At 44.4% G+C, this 23,218-nt stretch overlaps 1 protein-coding gene across 6 annotated transcripts in view; it reads left to right on the top strand.

Moving 5' to 3' along the window:
• The window catches only part of nf1a (neurofibromin 1a), a 321,789-nt gene that overhangs the window by 278,382 nt on the left and 20,189 nt on the right, over positions 1-23,218 (top strand). For all 6 annotated transcript variants that reach the window (XM_070856992.1, XM_070856995.1, XM_070856993.1 and 3 more), the window contains 6 exons: positions 3,789-3,890; positions 8,100-8,240; positions 9,843-9,969; positions 18,308-18,439; positions 19,225-19,360; positions 21,519-21,676. In XM_070856992.1, the coding sequence (XP_070713093.1) occupies positions 3,789-3,890; positions 8,100-8,240; positions 9,843-9,969; positions 18,308-18,439; positions 19,225-19,360; positions 21,519-21,676 (796 nt within the window). The remainder of the gene's footprint in view (positions 1-3,788; positions 3,891-8,099; positions 8,241-9,842; positions 9,970-18,307; positions 18,440-19,224; positions 19,361-21,518; positions 21,677-23,218) is intronic.

Here is a 23,218-nt window from a genome sequence, read left to right as displayed (position 1 = left end):
TGATTTTCCAACATCCTTCTGGCTGATTTATATAAATACCTATTGCTATTGTTGAGTTTTTGAGATTCAACTTGGATAAGGTCTGACACAAATTCCACTGTCTGCATCCTATCCTATACCAATTGCTGCCCGCTTCTCAGCCCAGTCCTTGCCAGCTTCCGTCCCTTCAGTACAACAGTGACTACACTCCAAAAGTACTTCATTGGCTATAAAGCCCTTTGAGACGTCCAATGGTCGTGAAATGTGCTATATAAATGCCAGTCTTTCTTTGGATGCATCAGTTTCAAAATTCTAGTTCTTGTCTTCAGAAACCTCCATGGTTTTGTTGTTTCCTAACTTTGCAACTTCTTCCAGCTCTATGTCCTTGCTCACATCCTCTACTCTCCCTACTTGGGCCTACTGCACATTTTTCCCCAGCCCTCCGCTCGGTCATCAGTGGCAAAGCCTTCAACCTTCTTCCTTCCACACTCTGGAACTCCGTCCCTTTCCTGCTACATTTCTCTCCACCTTTGAAAGCCTCCTTAAAACTTACCTCTTTGTGCTTTCAGTCGCCTCCCCCAATCCTCCCTGTCCTTCTCGGGTCTGACACACAACAGTGAAATATTTTGGCTTGCTGAGCTATGTGAAAGGCACATATAAATATAAAAAGTTGTTGTTGGGGAGGCTCATGTAAATTGTGTTCAGTTGCTATCGACATCAGATAATCAGCCATTTACAGAAACATCAATAAAGCATAAACAGGATATGTGGCTTTTACATAGCATTGTATTTTAGTGTTTACAGAATCTGTAAAAGGCAGAAACCAAGTTTTGGCTACGGGAATAGAATTTGGAGGTCTGCTTTGAACAGACTGGCTCACCAGAAGTCCACAGTGTAAACCAAGAGTGAGACTTCGGTATCGTCACCAAGCGTGTATAATTAATACAACCAGCCTCTTTTGTTCTGAAAAGCCAAAAGTTTGCATGTTTTCATGAAGCATAATTTTTTTTAAATTCATACATGGAATGTGGGCATCACTGGTATGGCCAATATTTATTGCCCATCTCTAATTTCCCTTGAGAAGGTGATGGTGAGCCGCCGCCTTGAACCGCTGCAGTCCGTGTAGTGAAGGTGCTCCCACAGTGCTGTTGGGGAGGGAGTTCCAGGATTTTGATCCAGTGACAATGAAGGAACGACGATATATTTCCAAGTCAGGATTGTGTGTGTAACTTGGAGGGGAACGTGGAGATGGTGGCATTCCCATGTACCTACTCCCCTCGTCCTTCTAGGTGGCAGAGCTTTTGAGTTTGGGAGGTGCTGTCGGAAAAGCCTGGGCGAGTTGCTGCAGTACATCTTGTAGATGGTACACACTGCAGCCACGGTGCGCCGGTGGTGGAGGGAGTGAATGTTTAAGGTGGTGGATGGGGTGCCAATCACCTGCACCACCTTTGTCCTGGATGGTGTCGAGCTTTTTGAGTGTTGTTGGAGCTGCACTCATCCAGACAAGTGGCGAGTATTCCATCACACTCCTGACTTGTGCCTTGTAGATAGTGGAAATGCTTTGGGGAGTCAGGCGGTGAGTCGGTTGCTGCAGAATATTCGGCCCCTGATGTACTCTTGTAGCTACAGTATTTGTGGCTGGTCCAGTTAAGTTGAACATGCTGCAAGAGTAAGGCATCAGCCAGTAGAGTTGGTGTCGCAATAAATGGCCTTATTTTTAGAGGGGTGAATTTTCCATCCATTGACAAGCCTATGCAACATATCGTTCTCTCAGCAAACATGATAAACTACTCCACCTCTCTGTACTGCCCCATTATAGTTGCAGCTCAAATGGCAAGTCAAATTCCAAGATTACTTAACTTCCTTCCAACACCTCCCCAAAGTAAGATCGTATCTTGCTGTTTGAAGCCATTTTTCTACACCATAACGATTTTTAAAGTGTCATGCAGTAACTCTTGCGGGACAGATTAAATTTGTGTACAGTTTGATGATGGGAGCAAGAGGAGGCCATTCAGCCCCTTAAGCCTGTTCCGCCATTCAGTGAGATCATGGCTGATATGTGATCTAATTCCATATACCTACCTTTGGCCCATATCCTTTAATACCTTTCGTTAACAAATATCTATCAATCTCAGATTTAAAATGAACAATTGATCTAGCATCATTTGCTGTTTGCGGAAGAGAGTTCCAAGCGTCTACCACCCTTTGTGTGTAGAAGGGTTTCCTAATTTCACTGCTGAAAGATCTGGCTCTAACCTTTAGACTATGCCCTCTAGTCTGAGAATCCCCAAAAAGCAGACATAGTTTCTCTCTCGCTCTCTATCCAATCGGTTCCCTTAATATCCTGAAAACTTCGATCAGATCACTCCTTAACCTTCTAAATTCCAGTGAATACAACCCTAATTTGTGTAATCTCTCCTCGCAACTTAACCCTTGAATTCTGGGTATCATTCTGATAAGCCGATGCTGCACTCCCTCCAAGGCAAATATTTCCTTCCTACTGTGTGGTGCCCAGAACTGCTCACAGTGCTCCAGGTGTGGTCTAACTAGGGTTTTGTACACCTGCAGCATAACTTCTACCCTTTTTATATCTAGTCGGCAGCATTTCATTGGCCTTCTTAAAATTATTTTCTGTACCTGTTCATGTCATTTTAATGATCTATGTACCTGGAAACCTCCCCCCCCCCCCAACCCCCCCCCCCCACAACCCCCAAAGTCTCTTTGGACATCCACTGTTTTTAGCTTTTCACCATTTAGAAAGTACCCCATTCTATCCATTTTAGGTCCAAAGTGGATGACCCCACATTTGCTTACATTGAAATCCATTTGCTGCAGTTTTGCCCATTCACTTAATCTGTTAATATTTCTTTGTAATTTCATGCTTTCATCTACTGTGCCACCTATCTGTGCCGTCGGCAAATTTGGATATGTGGCTTTCTATGCCATCATCTAAGTTCATAAATACTGTGAATAGTTGAGACCCCAACACAGATCCCCACAGGACACCACTAGTCACATCCTGTTAATTTGAGTGTCTGCCCATTATCCTATTCTCTCTCTCTCTCCTGCTGCTCAGCCAATTTCCTAACCAAGGTTTTGCCCTCAGTTCTGTGGACTTCTATCTTAGTTAACTGTCTTTTATGTGAGACTTTATTAAATACCTTCTGGAAGTCTAAAAAATCCAAACATGTCTGGACCGAGAAAGAAGTTGCTTTGTAGCCATGTCAAGCTTTTTAGAGATGTTAAGAACTGACTGAGATCAGTTTAAGATAAACTAGTTTAAATGATGAGTAGCCCTGAGACATGACCACAAACTTGGTAGTCGAGTGTTTGGCTTACTTGATATTCAGATTTACAGACAGTAACTCCAGAGTCGGGATAATTAATTATTGAGGCGAAAGCAGTGTTTGAGGTAGAAGAACTGATTGGCATGGCGACAACTTGTAGAATTGTGTTCATGCCGCTTGCGTTCTGAGCTAAATTATCTTATTGGGCTGTACGGCCTACTCCTGCTCCTAATTCTTATGTTAAATCACTGGGAGAAGGGTCTTCCACCCACTGTCTCCTTGCCTGCTTACAGTCTTGACAAAATTGGGTTTGGGTGGTCAACCAAGTTCCTAACGGACAGCACAAAACCACCCGATAAAATCTAGCAGTGGCGCCCAGACTCTGTAAGGGGTTGTCGAAAATGGACATGCAAGTTCCCCACCACTGTCACCACTCACTTTGGTGAACATGTACATATGTGAATGTTTTCTCCAAGAAAAACTAATAACTAACCATTGTGGCCTTTCTATTCATGTACACAGGGTCTGGAGAGTTGCCTGAAAGGTCCCGATAACCACAACAGCCAGGTTTTGATAGAAGCCACCGTCATAGCATTGACCAAGCTTCAACCACTGCTCAATAAGGTAAATACAGGACATGAAGAAATGGTGGCTGGTTTGTTAAATAAAGACAGACACATTTTTCAGAAGTACAGCTCTCTCTTTATATATCAAAAAAAAACCTTAACTGAATATATTTCTCTCCAATGTGTGTCACCATCTTTTTAAATATCAAATAATCAACTCTGACTAGTTGTCAGCTATAGCTCTGGGTAGCGCACTCGCCTCTGAGTCAAAAGGTTGTGAGTTCAAGTTCCACTCCAGAGACTTGAGCACAAAATCTAGGATGAATGACACTCCAGTGCGGTACTGTGGGAGCGCTGCACTGTCGGATGGCCCTGTCTGTTCTCTTGGGGGGGATGTAAAAGATCCTATGGTACTATTTCGAAGATGAACCTGGGGAGTTATCCCTGGTGTCCTGGCCAAGTCACTGTTGTAATGTAGGAAATGCGGCAGCCAAACACCAATGTGATGATGACCAGATAATCTCTAAATCTTTCGGTCGATTTACAGTGTAGGGGTCACAAACAAACAAATCCCCCTTTTAAAAACACAATTAAAACCAGCTAATGTGACCCCTGCACTATAAATCGACCAAAAGATAGAACAGATTATCTGATCATTATCACATTGGTGTTTGGCTGCTGCATTTCCTACATTACAACAGTGGCTACACTTCAAAAATTACTGAGTTGGTTGCAGCGGGCTTTGGAACGTCCTGAGATTGTGAAAAGTGCTGTATAACTGCAGGTTCTTCTCCTTTTTAAAGAGAGCTGTGCAAGAATGAAATGCCCAAGTTTCAATCCCCAGTCTGTGCTGGGTTAACAGGGCAGCAGTTGGAACACTGCAATCGACCTTGATACTGAGGAAGGTTGAAAATGTAGCTGGTGCACCTGATGGCTGCCCAGTGATCCTTGCTGGAAAGTGCACAGTTTGACAGAGTGAAAAGAGGTTTGGGCTCTGTTGTGGTTTCCTTTGCGATCGAGCAGCCAACCCAAATTCTCTGTTCTAGACTTGAATGTGGAAAAATCTACAGTGTAAAAGCCGGTGAGCAGTCTGCGCAGGACCTCTCAAAACACTATGCAGCTGCACACACCTTAGCTGGAACGCTACTGCCGCTGCTTGTGAAACTGGACACCAGACTTCAGGCGGGAGAGCCAGCCTTCTTAAAATATCGGGCAGTTAGAGTTCTGAGTCAGCCAAACATTGTTTTTGTTGAACTCGCTTGCCAAACAGAAGTTTTCACTGGCGATACTCGAAGTTAATTTTGCTTTGGGTCAAACTCGGTTAATGTTTCTGATTGAGCCAATGTATCTCAATTGAGAACGAAGGACTCATTTATAAAAAAATCATACTCGGTGTTTCATGCAGGTGAGATGTTTACAAGAGATTCTGGGAGATGTGTCCCAATCAGAAATGTGAAGAGCTTAAATATATACTGAATGAAAGAAGAAAGGAAGAAAAGGCATTTATGTATTATATCTTCAGGCTGTCCCAAATGGATTACTTTAGAAATAGAGTTAGTTTTGTTATAAAGGCAAATGCATTAGCAGCCAGTTTGTGCAGAGCATGGTCCTAACAACAAGAAAGAGTGACTAGATACTATGGTGGTGATGATCGATGGGGGCATGTTGGTCAGCACACCGGGGAGACTCCCTGCTGTTCATCAAATACTGTTGAGATCTTTTGCATCCACTGAACAAGCAGACCTGGCTGCAGTTTAACATCTCATATAAAATTCTGACGGGATTGGACAGGTTAAATGCAAGAAGAATGTTCCCGATGTTGGGGAAGTCCAGAACCAGGGGTCACAGTCAAAGGATAAGGAGTAAGCCATTTAGGACCGAGATGAGGAGAAATTTCTTCACCTGTTAACCTGTGGAATTCTCTGCCGCAGAGTGTTGTTGATGCCAGTTCATTGGATATATTCAAGAGGGAGTTAGATATGGCCCTTACAGCTAAAGGGATCAAGGGGTATGGAGAGAAAGCAGGAAAGGGGTACTGAGGGAATGATCAGCCATGATCTTATTGAATGGTGGTGCAGGCTCGAAGGGCCGAATGGCCTACTCCTGCATCTATTTTCCAGGTTTTCTATGTTTAAGTTTCAACATAGATTATGTGCTGAGGTCTGCAGTGAGGCTCGAAGTCACACCCTTCTGACTCTCTTGAGGCAAGTGGTACCAACTGAGCCAAACTGACACTTGGTTTTGCATTCTATTGTAGTCTTTTTCTTCTTTTAAGAAAAAATTAAACAGTGTATACTGATAACATGGTAAATTGCTGTCATCATCATCGGCAGTCCCTCGGAATCGAGGAAGACTTGCTTCCACTCTTAAAATGAGTTCTTAGGTGGCTGAACAGTCCAATATGAGAACCACAGTCCCTGTCACAGGTGGGACAGATAGTCGTTGAGGGAAGGGGTGGGTGGGACTGGTTTGCCGCACGCTCTTTCCGCTGCCTGTGCTTGTTTTCTGCATGCTCTCGGCGATGAGACTCGAGGAGCTCAGCGCCCTCCCGGATGCATTTCCTCCACTTATGGTGTTTTTTGGCCAGAGACTCCCAGGTGTCAGTGGGGATGTTGCACTTTATCAGGGAGGCTGTGAGGGTGTCCTTGTAACGTTTCCTCTGCCCACCTTTGGCTTGTTTGCCGTGAAGGAGTTCCGAGTAGAGCGCTTGCTTTGGGAGTTTTGTCAGGCATGCGAACAATGTGGCCTGCCCAGTGGAGCTGATCAAGTGTGGTCAGTGCTTCAATGCTGGGGGTGTTGGCCTGGATGAGGGCGCTAATGTTGGTGCATCTGTCCTCCCAGGAGATTTGTAGGATCTTGCGGAGACATCGTTGGTGGTATTTCTCCAGCGACTTGAGTGTCTATTGCTGTGAGGTGTTCATGATTGACTGTGATGATATAGGTAGTTGAAATGGTTGATGATTATATATCAGCTGATTCATTCCCTGCTATCACCAAGCCAGCTGTTATTACTTAATAATTTCTTCGTTGTAAAAGGATGTTGCAATCCTTTTCAAAGTGCTGTTGATGGCATACTCGTTAAAGGCATTTTGCCTGATAAGTGCACAAAACGTTTTCTGTAATGCATCTCATTATTTATACTTGGACAAAAGAGATCACCAGAACTGAGAGAAATACTTAACCCTTTTTTTAATAACTCTCTTAAATTACTTTCTGCCTTAAAGTTGCATTGTAAAAGCAAACATATTGTGTTTGTCTTTCCTGTAAAAGATGGGAAGCAATGTGCATTGTTTTATGAAATCCCGTAACATCTGGAAGCGCAGTCAGCCCATGTTTTTAATTCATCGGCCATCTATCTAGTTGCCTCCCATTTGTCATTTGGAGGATCTGCGAATCTGGTGGCCACGGGATTTTTCATGTCTGCTTTTCTGTTCAAGCATCACTACCTGTAATATGGTCTGTGGCCTACCTACCATTCCACGTAGGCCGCAAGCTTCAATTCCAAAACCACCTAGTTGTTGGTGGTTGCTGGTGAAATCGAGTGTCAGGAGGTACTTGGCTAATGCAAGCTGGAGTTCTGATTTAAGATTTATGAAACAATGAAGTAAACGAGGTCAAGAGCAGCCCTTTCAAAACCTCCAAAGATGTAAGATTCACACAGCGCAAACGAGCAACTGTGGGTGAAAATGTTACAGTTGCCTGTTTTTGCACATGGCCCACTGGCCATAATTTGCACATTCCTGCCAAAGAGCAATGAAGGGACTTTATTAAAATTATCGGGTCTTCATCAATGCTGCTCTGCAGTTAACTGCTAGACCGTGTGCAGTGGTGGTCCAGTGTAACTGCCTATTGTCCTGTGCACTGCCTTCCCACACACCCTCCACACACATTCGCCTCGCCAAGCCAAGCCTCCTCTCAATTACCCATGACTTAATGTTCCTTGTGCCATGCGCCATTACAGACTCTCTTTGCTGTGGTCTACAAGTAAGGCACCTGGTTGTCCTCTTAGTCTGGGGTAAGGCGGATAGTACAGTGACCAACTCAAAGAAGGTAAATCAAAACTTCTTAAACTAAGACAATTTACTGATATAAATGTGCTCACCTTTGTTGCCGCATTGCAGTGTCGCTACAAATGTGCCTGATTTACAACTTGTGTTAACCAGGTTTAATTTCTCGTGCTTATTTATCAGTTCTGCAGAAATATTTAACTATAGAATTGACTGAATAGAAGCTTTGCTTCACTCACCATGCCCTCTCCTTTTGAAAGGACTCAAACATGCACAAGGCCCTCTTTTGGGTGGCAGTAGCAGTCTTGCAGCTGGACGAAGTCAACCTATACTCGGCTGGTACCGCATTACTGGAACAGAACCTGCATACGTTGGATAGTCTTAAAGTCTTTAATGACAAGGTGAGGTGACTGCAAATACTTTGAAAGGGGGGGTTTTCTGTCAGGAACACGGGTATTAGGAAAAGTCCACAATCGGTTTTGAAAGAAGTGCATTTCATTCATCATCGGCAGTCCCTCGAAATCCAGGAAGACTTGCTTCCACTCTAAAAGTGAGTTCTCAGGTGACTGAACAGTCCAATACGGGAATTACAGTCTCTGTCGCAGGTGGGACAGACAGTCGTTGGAGAAAAGGGTGGGTCGGGAGTCTGGTTTGCCGCACGCTCCTTCCGCTGCCTGCGCTTGTTTTCTGCATGCTCTCAACGATGAGACTCGAGGTGCTCAGCGCCCTCCCGGATGCACTTCCTCCACTTAGGGCGGTCTTTGGCCAGGGACTCCCAGGTGCCGGTGGGGATCTTGCACTTTATCCAAGAGGCTTTGAGGGTGTCCTTGAAACGTTTCCGCTGCCCACCTTTGGCTCGCTTGCCGTGTCGGAGTTCCGAGTAGAGCGCTTGCTTTGCGAGTCTTGTATCGGGCATGCGAACAATGTGGCCCGTCCAGCGGAGCTGGTCAAGTGTGGTCGGAGCTTCGATGTTGGGGATGTTGGCCTGATTAAGAACACTGACGTTGGTGCGTCTGTCCTCCCGAGGGATTTGCAGGATCTTGCGGAGGCATCGCTGATGGTATTTCTCCATTAGTGGTTTAGTAGATCGCAAGTCAGTCAGCATCTAAGAGAGAAAGTTGAAGGGCGCACTGCTCTTCTAAATATAGAATGTGTTTTAGTTCAATTTTTCTATTCAGCAAATGACTTTTTGTTGTTGAACTGAAATATATTTTGAATTTTACAGACCATGAACTATATGGCATGCCATACTAATATTGTAGAAGTTTAAATGATACCATTCAAAAATAATGTCGTCAAAATATTTGCTGCTGGACTCTTGGGATACCCCACATGACTTCTTACTGCTAGCACTGTGTCAGATTGGGATGATGAGTGCAGGTGAGGTGACTTCCCCCAGGGGGGCAGAGAGCAGGAAACTTGGGCGGTTAAAGCTGAAGCAGCCCCCTGCATTACCTAACAAGCTGTCGTAGCAAGTGGGAATTGAACTCGCACCCCCTTCTTCACCAGAGAATGGTGGTTGAACTTCCAGCGAAAAATTAACTTTTGAAATTGAAATTTGGTTGTTTGCCTAAAATTCATTCGTCAGACTCTGTGGATGAGCTAGGTTGGCCAATGAGGGCTTTCAAGGTGCCTGTGGTCATTGATTTTAAATTGCTCTCATCAGTGCCAGTCTGTCCAGCCAATATTGAATGTGAAGCCTGACTTGAGAGGGAACTTGTGGAGGTTTTTTTCCCCCCGCTTCCTATTGGATGTCAATAAGCCACCTGAGGTCAACCATAATATGTAGGCTGAGATCTGAGCCCAGGTCTCCCAGTCCAGGACCACGATATAAGTGAACTCTGCCAAAGGGTTTGTCTCCAGCTACCATTTTGATTCAAAATGGCAGCTGGAAGGAGGAGCAGACATGGATCAGACTGTCTCTCCAAACCACTGGCAATTGTGTTGTATGTTGTGAATCCAATAAGATTATTTATTGTAATATTTTGATTTTTCCTTTCAAGAGTCCAGAGGAGGTATTTATGGAGATTCGAAGGCCTTTGGAGTGGCACTGCAAGCAAATGGACCATTTTGTAGGGCTCAATTTCAACTCTAACTTCAACTTTGCACTAGTGGGACACCTGATGAAAGGTGAGGAGAGTTACTCCAACTTCAGATTCTCGATGTTCGAGAGGTTGGGCTCTGTTGTGCCCGTGTTGATTTTGTTTATAAAAATGGAGGGAAAAGATCTTTTTTCATTTTGCGATGTAGCACTTTGCAAATCAAATGTTTCCTCTCTAAATCTGCTCCGCGCCATGTGCATTGTGCATTTAATAGAGCTATTCAGCTAACTTTTTAATCCTGGTTATTGTGTTTGAATTTGTGTGCGCAAACGACAGTTTTTCTTGAGATAGCGGAGGTTGATTGGTGATTCCCTATTTGTAAACCGAAATGGGCTGCTTCAACAAGCCATCCCTCGATCGACTAGTTGCCTATAAAAATGGTTGGATGTTAAGTTGACCTTTACTGGTTCTGCAAGCTATTTTTGAACGTGGGCATATACAAGTTTCAGGTCGCCCTGTTCCCAGCAGTTGGATGTGTTTTTCTGAAACTTAAGAATTGCTAAGAACAGATAAAACATCATTGGGTCCAAACAAGCCTGTCTCTTTATCCTGTATCAGGAGTTGGACGGTGGCAAGTCCGACAAACTGATTTGTTCCAGGTTTTTTTTTTGTGTTTGTCTCCCTGTGAAGTGCACAATTCCTGGGTGAGAGGGTAGATGGGCAAATTGCTCCCCCACCTCTAGTAATTCAGCTCTACGACCAACAGGGTTCCCTAATGTGGGAAAAAATATATCTTTTTTTATTATATAGGGTATTATATAGGCTGACAGCCCAGAGGTCAAGAGTTCCAATTCCAGTTTGACAAGTTGTGAAATTAGATTGAAGAAATCTGGTAATTTGATTGCGGGCACTAGGAAGAATGACCACAAAAGCTGCTTCATTGTTGTAAAAACCCATCTGATTCACTGACGTCTGTCAGGGAAGGGTACATGCCATCTCCATCAGTTTGGCCTACACTTGACTCTCATCCCACACTAAGTGGTTGACTCTTGATGGCTCTGAAGTGGCCTAGCAAGCCACTCCGTTATCAAGGCAACCAAGGATAAGCAATAACTGTGGCATAGCCACTATCACCCATATCCTGAGACCAGATAACAACAACATGTGTGTGTGTGTATTAGCGCCTTTAACATAGTAATCCATCCTAAGGCGCTTCACAGAAGCGTTATCAAACAAGATTTGACACCGTGAGTCACATAAGGAGATATTAAGGCAGATGAAAGAGGTAGGTTTTAAGGAGCGTCTTAAAGGAGGAAAGGGAGGCGGAGAGGTTTAAGGAGGGAATTCCAGAGCTCAGGGCCCAGGCAGCTGAAGGCACAGCGGCCAATGGTGGAGCGATTAAAATCAGGGGATGCTCAAGAGGCCAGAGTTTGGGGAGTGCATCTTCCAGCTCAAATTGTTTGCGCCCAAACTTGCTAGATATACGAGCTGATAATGGCATGGCGAGAGCATCTGGGATCTTGGTCAACGGTGGGACCATCAGTGTATCTCACTAACCAATGAGATTTATGGATTGAGAAAAAAACAGGGTGAATTAGTGTTAAATCAGGTACAGATAGAGAAACTGAGAGGGAAAGCAAGGTTGGCTTAAGAGAGCGAGGAAAAAGAATCGACAAAGGAAAAGTAAGAAAAATAATTGAAAATTTAAAACCTCTATTTTCAAAATTTCCAACAACAATTCATTTGAAGAGATGAGACTCCACAGTTTAAATTGTTCACATTCTCGACCGATGAGATTAATTGGCAGTCATTAACAATTATCACATCATTAAAAGGGTTCTTAGGCTGCTAATTACAAAACGTAACTTTCTGTGGCAAGTTTAATAGGTAATTAATGTTCAAATCCAGCAAGTTCTTCAAAATAGTGGAGAGGCAAAGGGTGAGCTGCTGCTTGTGCAAAGCCAACTGTGGAGCGGCGTAAGTCGATCTGCAAGTTCTGGAGATTCGCAATTGACGGCCTATCTCTTAATCCCATGGATTTGCTGGCCCATTTGTACATTAATAACATTGTGCGTCTTTTACACACCATTATTATTTCAGCAAGATCCGGCCCAATAGTTTTAACTAGTTCAACAGATCAGCATGATTACAACAGTCAGTTAAGGATTAGGGAAGGAGAAGACCATTGCTTTCAGTCCTTGGCTCAATAAAATATTAGCCACCACAGGAGGCATGGAGTTGGCCTTGTACAGGAAACGAGAGATTCAGCAACTTCAAGGAAGGTCACTGGGCAGCCGGCAGTATTTTCCGTATCTCTCATAGTTTATCGGCAGAAAAGGAGAGGAGAGATCAACTGTGATATAAAGAGCAGGGTTTAAGGGGAGTGTGAAAAGTCTCCCTGAAGAATCCCCCCTCCCTCCTCCAGAAGATTCACTTTGGAACTGTTCTATTGGAAATAGAAAGCATCGCTCCCCTTCCCCACGTGTCAAGTATGTGTGGGAAGCTAGGACACTCAGTCCGGCTCAATATCAAGTAGCCTTTTTCTCAGAATTTTGGCAGAGTTTCCAAAGTGCTTTCCACTTGATTGTCGGAAATTGCAGCTTCACTACTGTAGGTTGATTCGTGACTCCTCAGGATATCCTTGATCTGGCGTGATAGATGGGGTTTGTAGATAATTGCAAATATAGTCGGAAATTCTCCCCTTTAGGCTGCGCAACCCCTGTTGAATACTTGATTCAGTTATTCTGGCAAACGTTTGACCCCAATTTAGTAGAAGTAGCTGATAGCATCTGTGTATCTGGTCACGATATGCTGGTTTTGAGAGTCATCAGCCTTCCTTCCTCATAGTACCTAAACGGAATTGGAGGTTGACTAAGGTTCTTTCAGGAGGTGAGGTACAGAAGGAGAACACATCGTTGAGGAATTATGTTGAAGTAGGTTCATCTCTTCAGTCTTTTACAAAGCCAAAAATAGCAACAAGAATTGAATGTTAAAAGACGACCTGAGCAGATAACATGGATCCGCCCAAGTATTTGCCAGCCTACCCTTTCTAAGATCTGAATTGTCTCCTTACTGAGAGATTTGCATTGATGTACAGCGAATTGAGAGAAACATACATTGATCAGACCGATCCACCTTTTTGCAGTGCTTTAATTGCAGATACTTAAGTTATTGTGAATTGGCTCATAACAACCCCCAAAAGTAAATTGGCTCTTGTTGCAAATGTTTGTAAGTCCTGGATCATAGAATAGTACTGCACAGAATAGTACTGCACAGAATAGTACTACACAGGAGGCCGCCATTCGGCCCATGGAATTTTGAAGATCAAGCTTTTTCAGAGCCTTAAATCTGCTCGGTTTACTTTCAGCCCCAACAAAGAGCAAGTGGACATCCTCATCAGTTGAAGTCTTTATGAATCTGTTACAGTCCTACTATTCGTTCCCCTGGATAATATGGATTTTCACACACTAGAATTGTACGAGATGTATGGAATATCCTGGTCCTTGAATTTCAAGGGCCCAAGGTGACAATTCGCCTGTGAAATTCAAAGATTACAGTAATCTCAGACGGCTGCCACTATCTCTCTCATTACTGTCGGATCCTGAACAAAATGCTTGCTGTATGATTGCACGAGATCCTCTCCTCCCAGGGTCACCCACATCAGGCTGGCCTTCACTGGGGCGAGGGTGGAGGCTTGTTTCAAGCAATGTCTTCAACTTCCTGAATTTGTTAGTTAGCGTGAAAAGTGATCCTTGTTGCATCTTTAGACAGAAGGACTTTTGGCTGAGTGGATATGCGTCCTTCCTCCATGGTTCAGCTTTGGCCACTTCGACCAAGAAATGGACTCCCTCGTAGCAAAGAATGCACAATATTTTATGCAAGTTCTTCACTTTGCAGATTTCCTTACGCCAGAGGCCCGCAATTGTGATCATTTTTAAACCTGCAGTTGTAAACAAGTGTGTGATTTTGTTTTTTTTTCTGCTAGTTCAGTGGCTGCGCTTACAGAATGCTTATGAACTGGCAGTGGAGAATGGATGGCCTCTGTGGCAGTCTATAATTAGCAACCCACTCAGTCTGATACCATGATCATGTATCAAACTCAGTGCTCAATTAGCTGCCCCCAGCCAAGACAGCAGCAGCAACACTACAATCTTGACATTCCCATTATAGGGAGAGCAATGAGTATCAGGCAGGATTCCCATTCCTGATCAATATACAGTGACCCCTGCTACAAAAAAAGGAATGTATGTGGGCAGAGGTGCGCTCAATTGTTGTGGCCCCTGACCCTATGATCTAGAGGTTTGCTCCTATACACTGTCACTCACACCCAGCACTTGGCTGAAGTTACGGAGGGCTGTTGGCAACATAACGCCATACCACAGAATGAGTCACCACTTTCATGAGAAGACCGGGTGGTGGGGGAAGCGGTGCAGGGAATATTAGCAAAGCGAAGAGCTCCAAGACAATCATAGATTAGAATCATAGAATGGTTGCAACACACTCGCAGGCCATTCGGCCCGTCGAGCCCATGCCAGCTTTCTGCAACAGCACGTCGGCTAGACCCACTCCCCCTGCCCCCCCCACTCTTTCCCCGTAGTCCTGCAATTTTTTTTTTTCCTTCAGGTCCTTACCAATTCCCTTTTGGAAAAGCCACGATTGAATCTGCCTCCACCACCCCTTCAGCCAGTGAATTTCAGATCCTAACCACTCGCTGCGTAAAATGTTTTTCCTCATGTCGCCTTTGGATCTTCTACCAGTCACCATCAATCTGTGTCCTCTGGTTCTCAACCCTTCCGCCAATGGTTTCTCTCTATCTACTCTGTCTAGACCCCTTGTAATTTTGAACATCTCTATCAATTCTCACTCAGTTTTCTCTGCTCCAAGGAAAACAACCCCAGCTTCATAGAATCATAGATGTGTACAGCACGGAAGGAGGCCATTTCAGCCCATCGTGTCTGCCGGCCAACAAGAGGCTTTCCAGCTCTAGGTCCGTAACCCTGCAAGTTACGGCACTTCAAGTATACATCCAAGTACTTAAATGTGGTGAAGGTTTCTGCCTCTACCACCCTTTCAAGCAGTGAATTCCAGACCCCCACAACCCTCTGCATGAAGAAATTTCCCCTCAAATCCCCTCTAAACCTTCTACCAATTACTTTAAATTTATGCCCCCTGGTTGTTGACCCCTCTGGTAAGGGAAATAGGCCTTTTCTATCCACTATATCTAGGCCCCTCATAATTTTATACACCTCAATGAGGTCTTCCCTCAGCCTCCTCTGTTCCAATGAAAACAAATCCAGTCTGTCCTCATAGCTTAGATTCTCCACTCCCGGCAACATCCTCGTAAATCTCCTCTGTACCCTCTCCAGTGCAATCACCTCCTTCCTGTGATGCGGTGACCAGAACTGCACGCAGTACTCCAGCTGTGGCCTAACCAGTGTTTTATACAGTTCAAGCATAACCCCCTTGCTCTTGTATTCTATGCCTCAGCTAATAAAGGCAAGCATTCCGTATGCCTTCTTAACCACCTTATCTACCTGCCTGCTACTTTCAGCTTCTCCGCTCTATCCACGTAACTGAAGTCCTTCATCCCTGGAACCATTCTTGTAAATCTTTTCTGCACCCTCTCTAAAGCCTTCACATCCTTCCTAAAGTGCGGTGCCCAGAATTGGACGCGATACTCCAGTTGTGGCCGAAACAGTGTTTTATAAAGGTGGTTCATAACTTCCTTGCTTTTGTATTCTATGCCTATATTTATGAAGACCAGGTTCCCGTACACTTTTTAACCACTTCCTCAACCTTCCCTGCCACCTTCAATGATTTGTGCACAAAGATCCCCGGGTCTCTCTGTTCCAGCACCCCCTTTAGGATTGTACCCTTCAGTTTATATTGCCGCCTCATTCTTCCTACCAAAATGTATCGCTTTGCACGTTTCTGCATTAAACTTCATCTGCCATGTGTCTGCCCATTCCACCTGCCTGTCGAAAAGAACATAAGAAATAGGAACAGGAGTAGGCCATACGGTCCTTCGAGCCTGCTCCGCCATTCAATAAGATCATGGTTGATCTGATCATGGGCTCAGCTCCACTTCCCTGCTCCCCATAACCCCTTATCCCCATAACCCCTTATCCCCTTATCATTTAAGAAACTGTCTATTTCTGTCTTAAATTTATTCAATGTCCCAGCTTCCATAGCTCTCTGAGGCAGCGAATTCCACAGATTTACAATCCTTTGAGAGAAGAAATTTCTCCTCATCTCTGTTTTAAATGAGCGGCCCCTTATTCTAAGATCATGCCCTCTACTTCTAGTCTCCCCCATCAGTGGAAACATCCTCTCTGCATCCACCTTGTCAAGCCCCCTCATGATCTTATACGTTTCGATAAGATCACCTCTCATTCTTCTGAATTCCAATAAGTAGAGGCCCAACCTACTCAACCTTTCCTCATAAGTCCAACCCCCTCATCTCTGGAATCAACCTAGTGAACCTTCCCTGAACTGCCTCCAATGCAAGTATATCCTTTCGTAAATATGGAAACCAAAACTCCACGCAGTATTCCAGTTCTGGCCTCACCAATACCCTGTATAACTGTAGCAAGACTTCCCTGCTTTTATACTCCATCCCCTTTGCAATAAAGGCCAAGATTCCATTGGCCTTCCTGATCACTTGCTGTACCTGCATACTATCCTTTTGTGTTTCATGCAGAAGTACTCCCAGGTCCCTCTGTACTGCGGCACTTTGCAATCTTTCTCGATTTAAATAATAACTTGCTCTTGATTTTTTTTCTGCCAAAGTGCACGACCTCACACTTTCCAACATTATACTCCATCTGCAAAATTTTTGACCACTCACTTAGCCTGTCTGTCCTTTTGTAGATTTTTTGTGTCATCCTCACTCATTGCTTTTCCTCCTGTCTATGTCCTCTTGGTATCCCTATCCTCTTCACTGTTCACTATACTTCCAAGTTTTATATCATCTGCAAATTGTGAAATTGTGCCCTGTACACCCAAGTCCAAATCATTAATATATATCAAGGAAAGCAGGTCTTAGTACCAAACCCTGGGGAACACCACTGTATACCTTCCTCCAGTCTGATAAACAACCATTCATCGCTGTTACTCTGTTTTCTGTCACTTTGCCAATTCCGTATCCATGCTGCCTCTGTCCCGTTTGTTCCATGGGCTTCAACTTTGGTGGCAAGCCTATTGTGTGGCACTTTATCAAACGCCTTGGAAGTCCACATACATCACATCCAACCGCATTGCCCTCATCAACCTGCTCAGTTACCTCATCAAAAAACTCAATCAAGTTAGTTAAACACGATTTGCATTTCACAAATCCGTGCTGGCTTTCCTTAATTAGTCCACACTTGTCCAAGTGACTATTAATTTTCTTCCAGATTATTGTTTCTAAAAGCTTCCCCATCACCGAGGTTAAGCTGACTGGCCTGTAGTTGCTGGGTTTATCCTTAGACTCTTTTTTGAACAAGGGTGTAGCATTTGTAATTTTCCAGTCCCCGGGCACCAGCCCCGTATCCAAGGAGGATTGGAAGATTATGGCCAGTACCTCCACAATTTCCACCTTTACTTCCCTCAGCATCCTTGGGTGCATCCCATCTGGTCCTGGTGACTTATCTACTTTAAGTGCAGCCAGTCTTTCTAGTGCCTCCTCCTTATCAATTTTTATCCCATCCAGTATCTCATCTATCTCCTTTTTCACTATGACATTGGCAGCATCTTCTTCCTTGGTGAAGACAGATGCAAAGTACTCATTTAGTACCTCAACCATGCCCTCTGCCTCCATGCTTTGGTCTCCATTTTGGTCCCTAATCGACCTCACCCCTCCTCTTGCTACCTGTTTGCTATTTATGTGCCTAAAGAAGACTTTTGGATTCCCGATTCTATAATTCTAATCATTCTACAAATTACTTTAAATCTATGCCCCCTGGTTATTGACCTCTCTGCTAAGAGCAATGGATCATCCCTATTCCAAAACGCTATACATTGAATTGAGTTGCCCTCACGAACCACAACAACCTGTATAATGAGGGGCAAGCGCTTCCAGGATGTTTCGGGGTTTCAGCCAGCTTCAATGAAACCAGGCGAGCAAAACTTTGGTTTGATGCAAGTTATATCTTTCACGTTGATTGTTTTCTCTGAGCATTGTTTCTCTTTCCAGCTCTGGCCATCGTCCCTTTCGCATTCGATTTAGAAATATCTTTCATTGCAGAGATAAATGGATAAGTTCTGTGCTTGTACCTTCAGTTCATGGGTTACCTTACAATAACGGTGCGAAGTTGAGCTCATTTCAACTGCCTATTAGTTTTTGTTTCGGATGACCATCCACAATATATTGGTTGGATTTCAATGTTTTTTAGATTAGATACTGCTTCACTAAAAAATCTGAAGACTTTTTCTCTCCCCTCCTTTAGGGTACAGACATCCATCCCCCACCACAGTGGCCAGAACAGTGAGAATTTTGCACACCTTACTAGCCTTGGTTGGCAAGCACAGAAACTGTGACAAATTTGAAGTTAACACTCAAAGTGTAGCTTATCTTGCTGGTGAGAAGAAATTTTAATTGCTTTTGTATTGTCAAATATTTATGTAACTGAATCAGCTAAGATTTGTCCCATTATAGGATTGGTAATATGCTCATTAAGTCACGTGAACTTCCAGGGAAAGGGTGGGGGGAATTGAACACACTGCTACTGTCGGGAATGTCGGTCAAAAATAGCCAAAAGTTGGCCATCAAGTTGGGAGAACAGATGAAACCTGGTGTTCAATGGTTCAGTTGGTCAAGACAACTGAGCATTACACACCAGACTGTCCCAGGTTTCAGTCCCAGTCTGTGCTGAGGTTAATTTCCCGGGCAGCAGTGAGTGGATATTACATTTGGTTCCCTTGGCTATGGAGGGAAAAAAATCAGCCACTATGGCCCTTCTGGGATCCCTTGCTCGAAATTGGATGCACAGACCATTGCACGAGGAGATGATCAGTGCTGCTATGATCCACTCCAGCAGTCAAATTACCTACCAGTGCTCACTGTTGAGTCTGATGCATGGCGTGTGTGACCACTTGGCAGAGGCACCAGAGGGCAGCTGGTCTCTGTGGAACTATCTCCAGTACCATCAGGAGACAAGTAGAGAAGCTTGCATTGCGGCTGATGCTCCCTCTAAAGGGGAATTTAGTGTTCTAACATTACCACTGCCAGGCAGCCCATCTGTATTATTTTACCGATATTAGTCTCTGAAATAGTGAATCACAGGGACTGCAACAGTCTTTACTGACTCTGAGGAAGAGCAGACTTACGAAGCAAGTCATTAAAAAGCGTTGTGTTTTTCCGCAGCCTTGCTGACCGTTTCAGAGGAGGTGAGGAGTCGATGCAGTCTGAAACACAGAAAGTCGCTCTTACTGTCTGACATTTCCATGGAGAATGTGCCGATGGATACATATTCCATGCACCATTCTGACCCAGGCTCCAGGTCTGTGTACCTTTTTTTTTTCTTTACTGTTTGCATTTTGTTATCACTTTGGCTGTGTTGATCTTTTGCTGGCTTTTGCGAGTAACTGGAAAAGATGACTCCAGATCTGTAAATGCTCCAAAAATAACTAATCTCTCTGGCCAGATTAACTCCACCTGGTCTGTGTTTGCTTGAATTGTGAATTGAATCAAATGTAAATTCCCCTGGCTGCCGTGGTGTTAATTGAGAGTGATGGTGGTGGTGGTTTATCACTCCCATAACTGACGGAAACGGATTGGAAGGGGAAGCTAAATAAACTCATGAGGGAGAAAGGAATAGAAGGTTATGCTGATCGTGTTGAATGAAGTGGGGTGGGTGGAGCATAAACACCGGCATGGACCTGTCTCTGTGCTGTACATTCCCTGTAATTCCATGTTGTAGGACAGGCAATCTGATAGCACGGGGGTGGTCTTGAGGCGTAAGTAAGTGACTGGGAGGTAGAGCTGGCTATCATTCGCGTACATGTAGAAGCAGTCCCCGTGCCTGCAGCTGATGTCACTTCATACTGCACAGTTGGGCTCAGCAACTCCTTCTTCTCCATTATGGCCTCCGCCCCTGCCTCAGCTCTTCTGCTGTGGAAACCTTCATTCATGCCTTTGTTACCTCTAGACTTAACTATTCCAACTCACTCATGGCCGGCCTCCCACACTCTACACTACATAAACTTGAGGTCATCCAAAACTCAGCAGCCCATGTACTAACCCGCACCAAATCACCATCACCCATCATCCCTGTGCTTTCTGACCTATGTTGGCACCCGGTTAAACCATGCCTCGATTTAAAAATTACATAAGAACTTAACAGATAGGAGCCGGAGTAGGCCAGCTGGCCCCTCAAGCCTGCTCCGCCATTTAATAAGATCATTACTGATCTGATTATGGACTCAGCTCCACTTCCCTGCCCGCTCCCCATAACCCTTTATTCCCTTATCTTTATTCTGAGACTGTCCCCTAGTTTTAGTTTCCCCTATGAGTGGAAATATCCTCTCTGCATCCACCTTGTCGAGCCCCTTCATTATCTTGTATGTTTCAATAAGATCACCTCTCATTCTTCTGAACTCCAATGTGTATAGGCCAAACCTACTCAACCTATCTTCATAAGTCAACCCCCTCGTCTCCGGAATCAACCTAGTGAACCTTCTCTGAACAGCCTCCAATGCAAGTATATCCTTCCTTAAATACGGAGACCAAAACTGTACATAGTACTCTAGGTGTGACCTCACCAATATCCTGTCCAGTTGTAGCAGGACTTCTCTGCTTTTATACTCCACCCCCCTTGCAATAAATCCCATTTGCCTTCCTGATTACTTGCTGTACCTGCATACTAACTTTTTGTGTTTCATGCACAAGGACCCCCAAGTCCCTCTGTACTGCAGCACTTTGCAATTTTTCCACATTTAAATTATAATTTGCTTTTCTATTATTTCTGCCAAAGTGGATAACCTCACATTTTCCCACATTATACTCGATATCTGCCAAATTTTTGCCCACTCACTTAGCCTGTCTATATCCCTTTGCAGATTTTTGTGTCCTCCTCACAATTTGCTTTCCCACCCATCTTTGTATCATCAGCAAACTTGGCTACATTACACTCGGTCCCTTCATCCAAGTCATTATTCTCATCCATGTTTACAAATCACTCCGTGGCCTCGCCCCTCCCTATCTCTGTATCTTTTTCAGCCTCACAACCCCACAAGATGTCTGCGCTCCTCAAATTCTGGCCTCTTGAACATCCCACGTTATAACTGCTCAACCATCGATGGCCATGCCTTCAGCTGTTTGGGCCCAAAGCTCTGGAACTCACTCCCTAAACCTCTCCGCCTCTCTTCCTCTCTTTCCTCCTTTAAGGCGCTCCTTAAAACCTACCTCTTTAAACAAGCTTTTGGTCATCTGCCTTAATTTCTTCTTTTGTGGCTCGGTGACAAATTTATCTGTTGTGAAGAGCCTTGGGATATTTTATGACGTTAAAGGCGCTATATAAATAAAAGTTGTTATTGTGCATCCTTGGTATAACAACAGATGTTGTGTTGTGTCTTTCTGAAGCCTCTTTGCTGATGGGTTTAAATTTTCTCAAACTGTCTAAATGGAGTCTCATCCTTTTTCCTCCATTCTCTTCACAGAGCTTTAAGAGAAAGCCAGCCATGGGTTTCACCCAAAACCTCGGACAGATATTTGGCCGCTAATTACCCAACAATGGGGCAAATAAGCCCCAGGACGCGCAAGTCGATGAGTCTGGACATGGGGCAACCTTCGCAGGCCAACACCAAAAAGCTGCTAGGTAAGGAAGTACGGTAATGGCGCCCAACAACTCGCCGCTTGTCTGTCAGTGGGTATTCCACTGTAATGTAATACGTAATGGGCTGTTTAAGCATTTGGGTTACACTTAACGATTTACATTTCTTTGCCCCCAAAAAATGATGTAAAAATTAATTGCATCCATAGCTTGGTGCATTTTCTCCAATGGGTAATTGAAAGGAAACAAAGAAAATGATGCCGCACCCCACTGCCCCCACACTTTTTTTTGATACTATCTGGCTTTGAAGATACCAATAATATGATTTTGAGAAACTGAACGAAAAAAGAACTTATATTTCCGTGAGCACGTTGTCGTGTTTATCAGGATGTCTCCAAGCACTTCACAGCCATTGTTGAAGGTGACAGCCATGTTGTGTGCAGCAGGGGCCTGCAACCAGTAATGAGTTGACTTAAAAGATTGATGATTTTTTTTGTTTACGGTTGCGTGGCCAACTTAACTGGGAGAACTCGCTGCACCTCTTCACAAAGTGCTGTGAAAGAAAGACAGACTTGCATTTATATAGCGCCTTTCACGACCACCAGACATCTCAAAGCGCTTTACAGCCAATGAAGTACTTTTGGAGTGTAGTCACTGTTGTAATGTGGGAAACGCGGCAACCAATTTGCGCACAGCAAGCTCCCACACACAGCAATGTGATAATGACCAGATAATCTTTTTTGGTTGTGTTGATTGAGGGATAAATATTGGCCAGGACTCCGTGACTAACTCCCCTGCTCTTCGAAATAGTATCATGGGATATTTTACATCCACTTGAGAGAGCAGACGGGGCCTCGGTTTAACGTCTGTGGGATCATTAATATCCACCTGAAAAACTTGACCAATTTAGCATTTTGCCAGAGCTGCTGTGTTTAGTTGTCATCATCATAGGCACTCCCTCAAAACGAGGATGACTTGCTTCCATGCCAAAAAGGGATGAGTTCAAGGGTGTTTCAATGAAGGAGCTAATATTCCAGGTCCCAAACTACATCCTGAAGGGTGGAAGATGCCTGCGCTTGGATTTTTTTAACGTGTGGTGGCCGTTGCACACCAGCCACCACACGGGGCTTGACAGAGCTCGGTCTTGGTCCAGTGACAAGGGTTACCCAAGACTAACCGGAGACCAGCTCTGCTGCACAGACTGAGCGCGCACACATATCTCAGTGTGGGCTGACCCGTGCTGCCCCTGGGCCCTTGCCTCTTCTGGTACCCAGATTCACACCTCTCTTGGGCCCCAGTCACTTCCCTCTACGGACTCTTGCCGCTCTATGTTTAGTAGAGCGGGGCTGAAAGTCTTCAGCTGCATGTTTGTCCTCATCTGTCCTTTCTTGCTGTGGTTCAGTGCTTCGGGTGATGGGTTCACATTCCCTCTGACTTTGAGGGAGACGAGGCCAGTTTGGGAAATTAAGTTTCATTAGATTTACTTGGGGGAAAAAAACCCTCCTTTAACCATTTTGTCACCCCCAGATGTTTTGGTTTCCTGGGGCTTTCTATCGATGTGCAAGGCACTGAATTTTTTTGAAGAAT

This window comes from Pristiophorus japonicus, chromosome 16 (assembly GCF_044704955.1).
Source record: "Pristiophorus japonicus isolate sPriJap1 chromosome 16, sPriJap1.hap1, whole genome shotgun sequence".
In the NCBI taxonomy this organism is placed as follows: domain Eukaryota; kingdom Metazoa; phylum Chordata; class Chondrichthyes; family Pristiophoridae; genus Pristiophorus; species Pristiophorus japonicus.
Note: the sequence above shows the minus strand (reverse complement) of the source record. Positions and strands in the feature narration are given on the sequence as shown.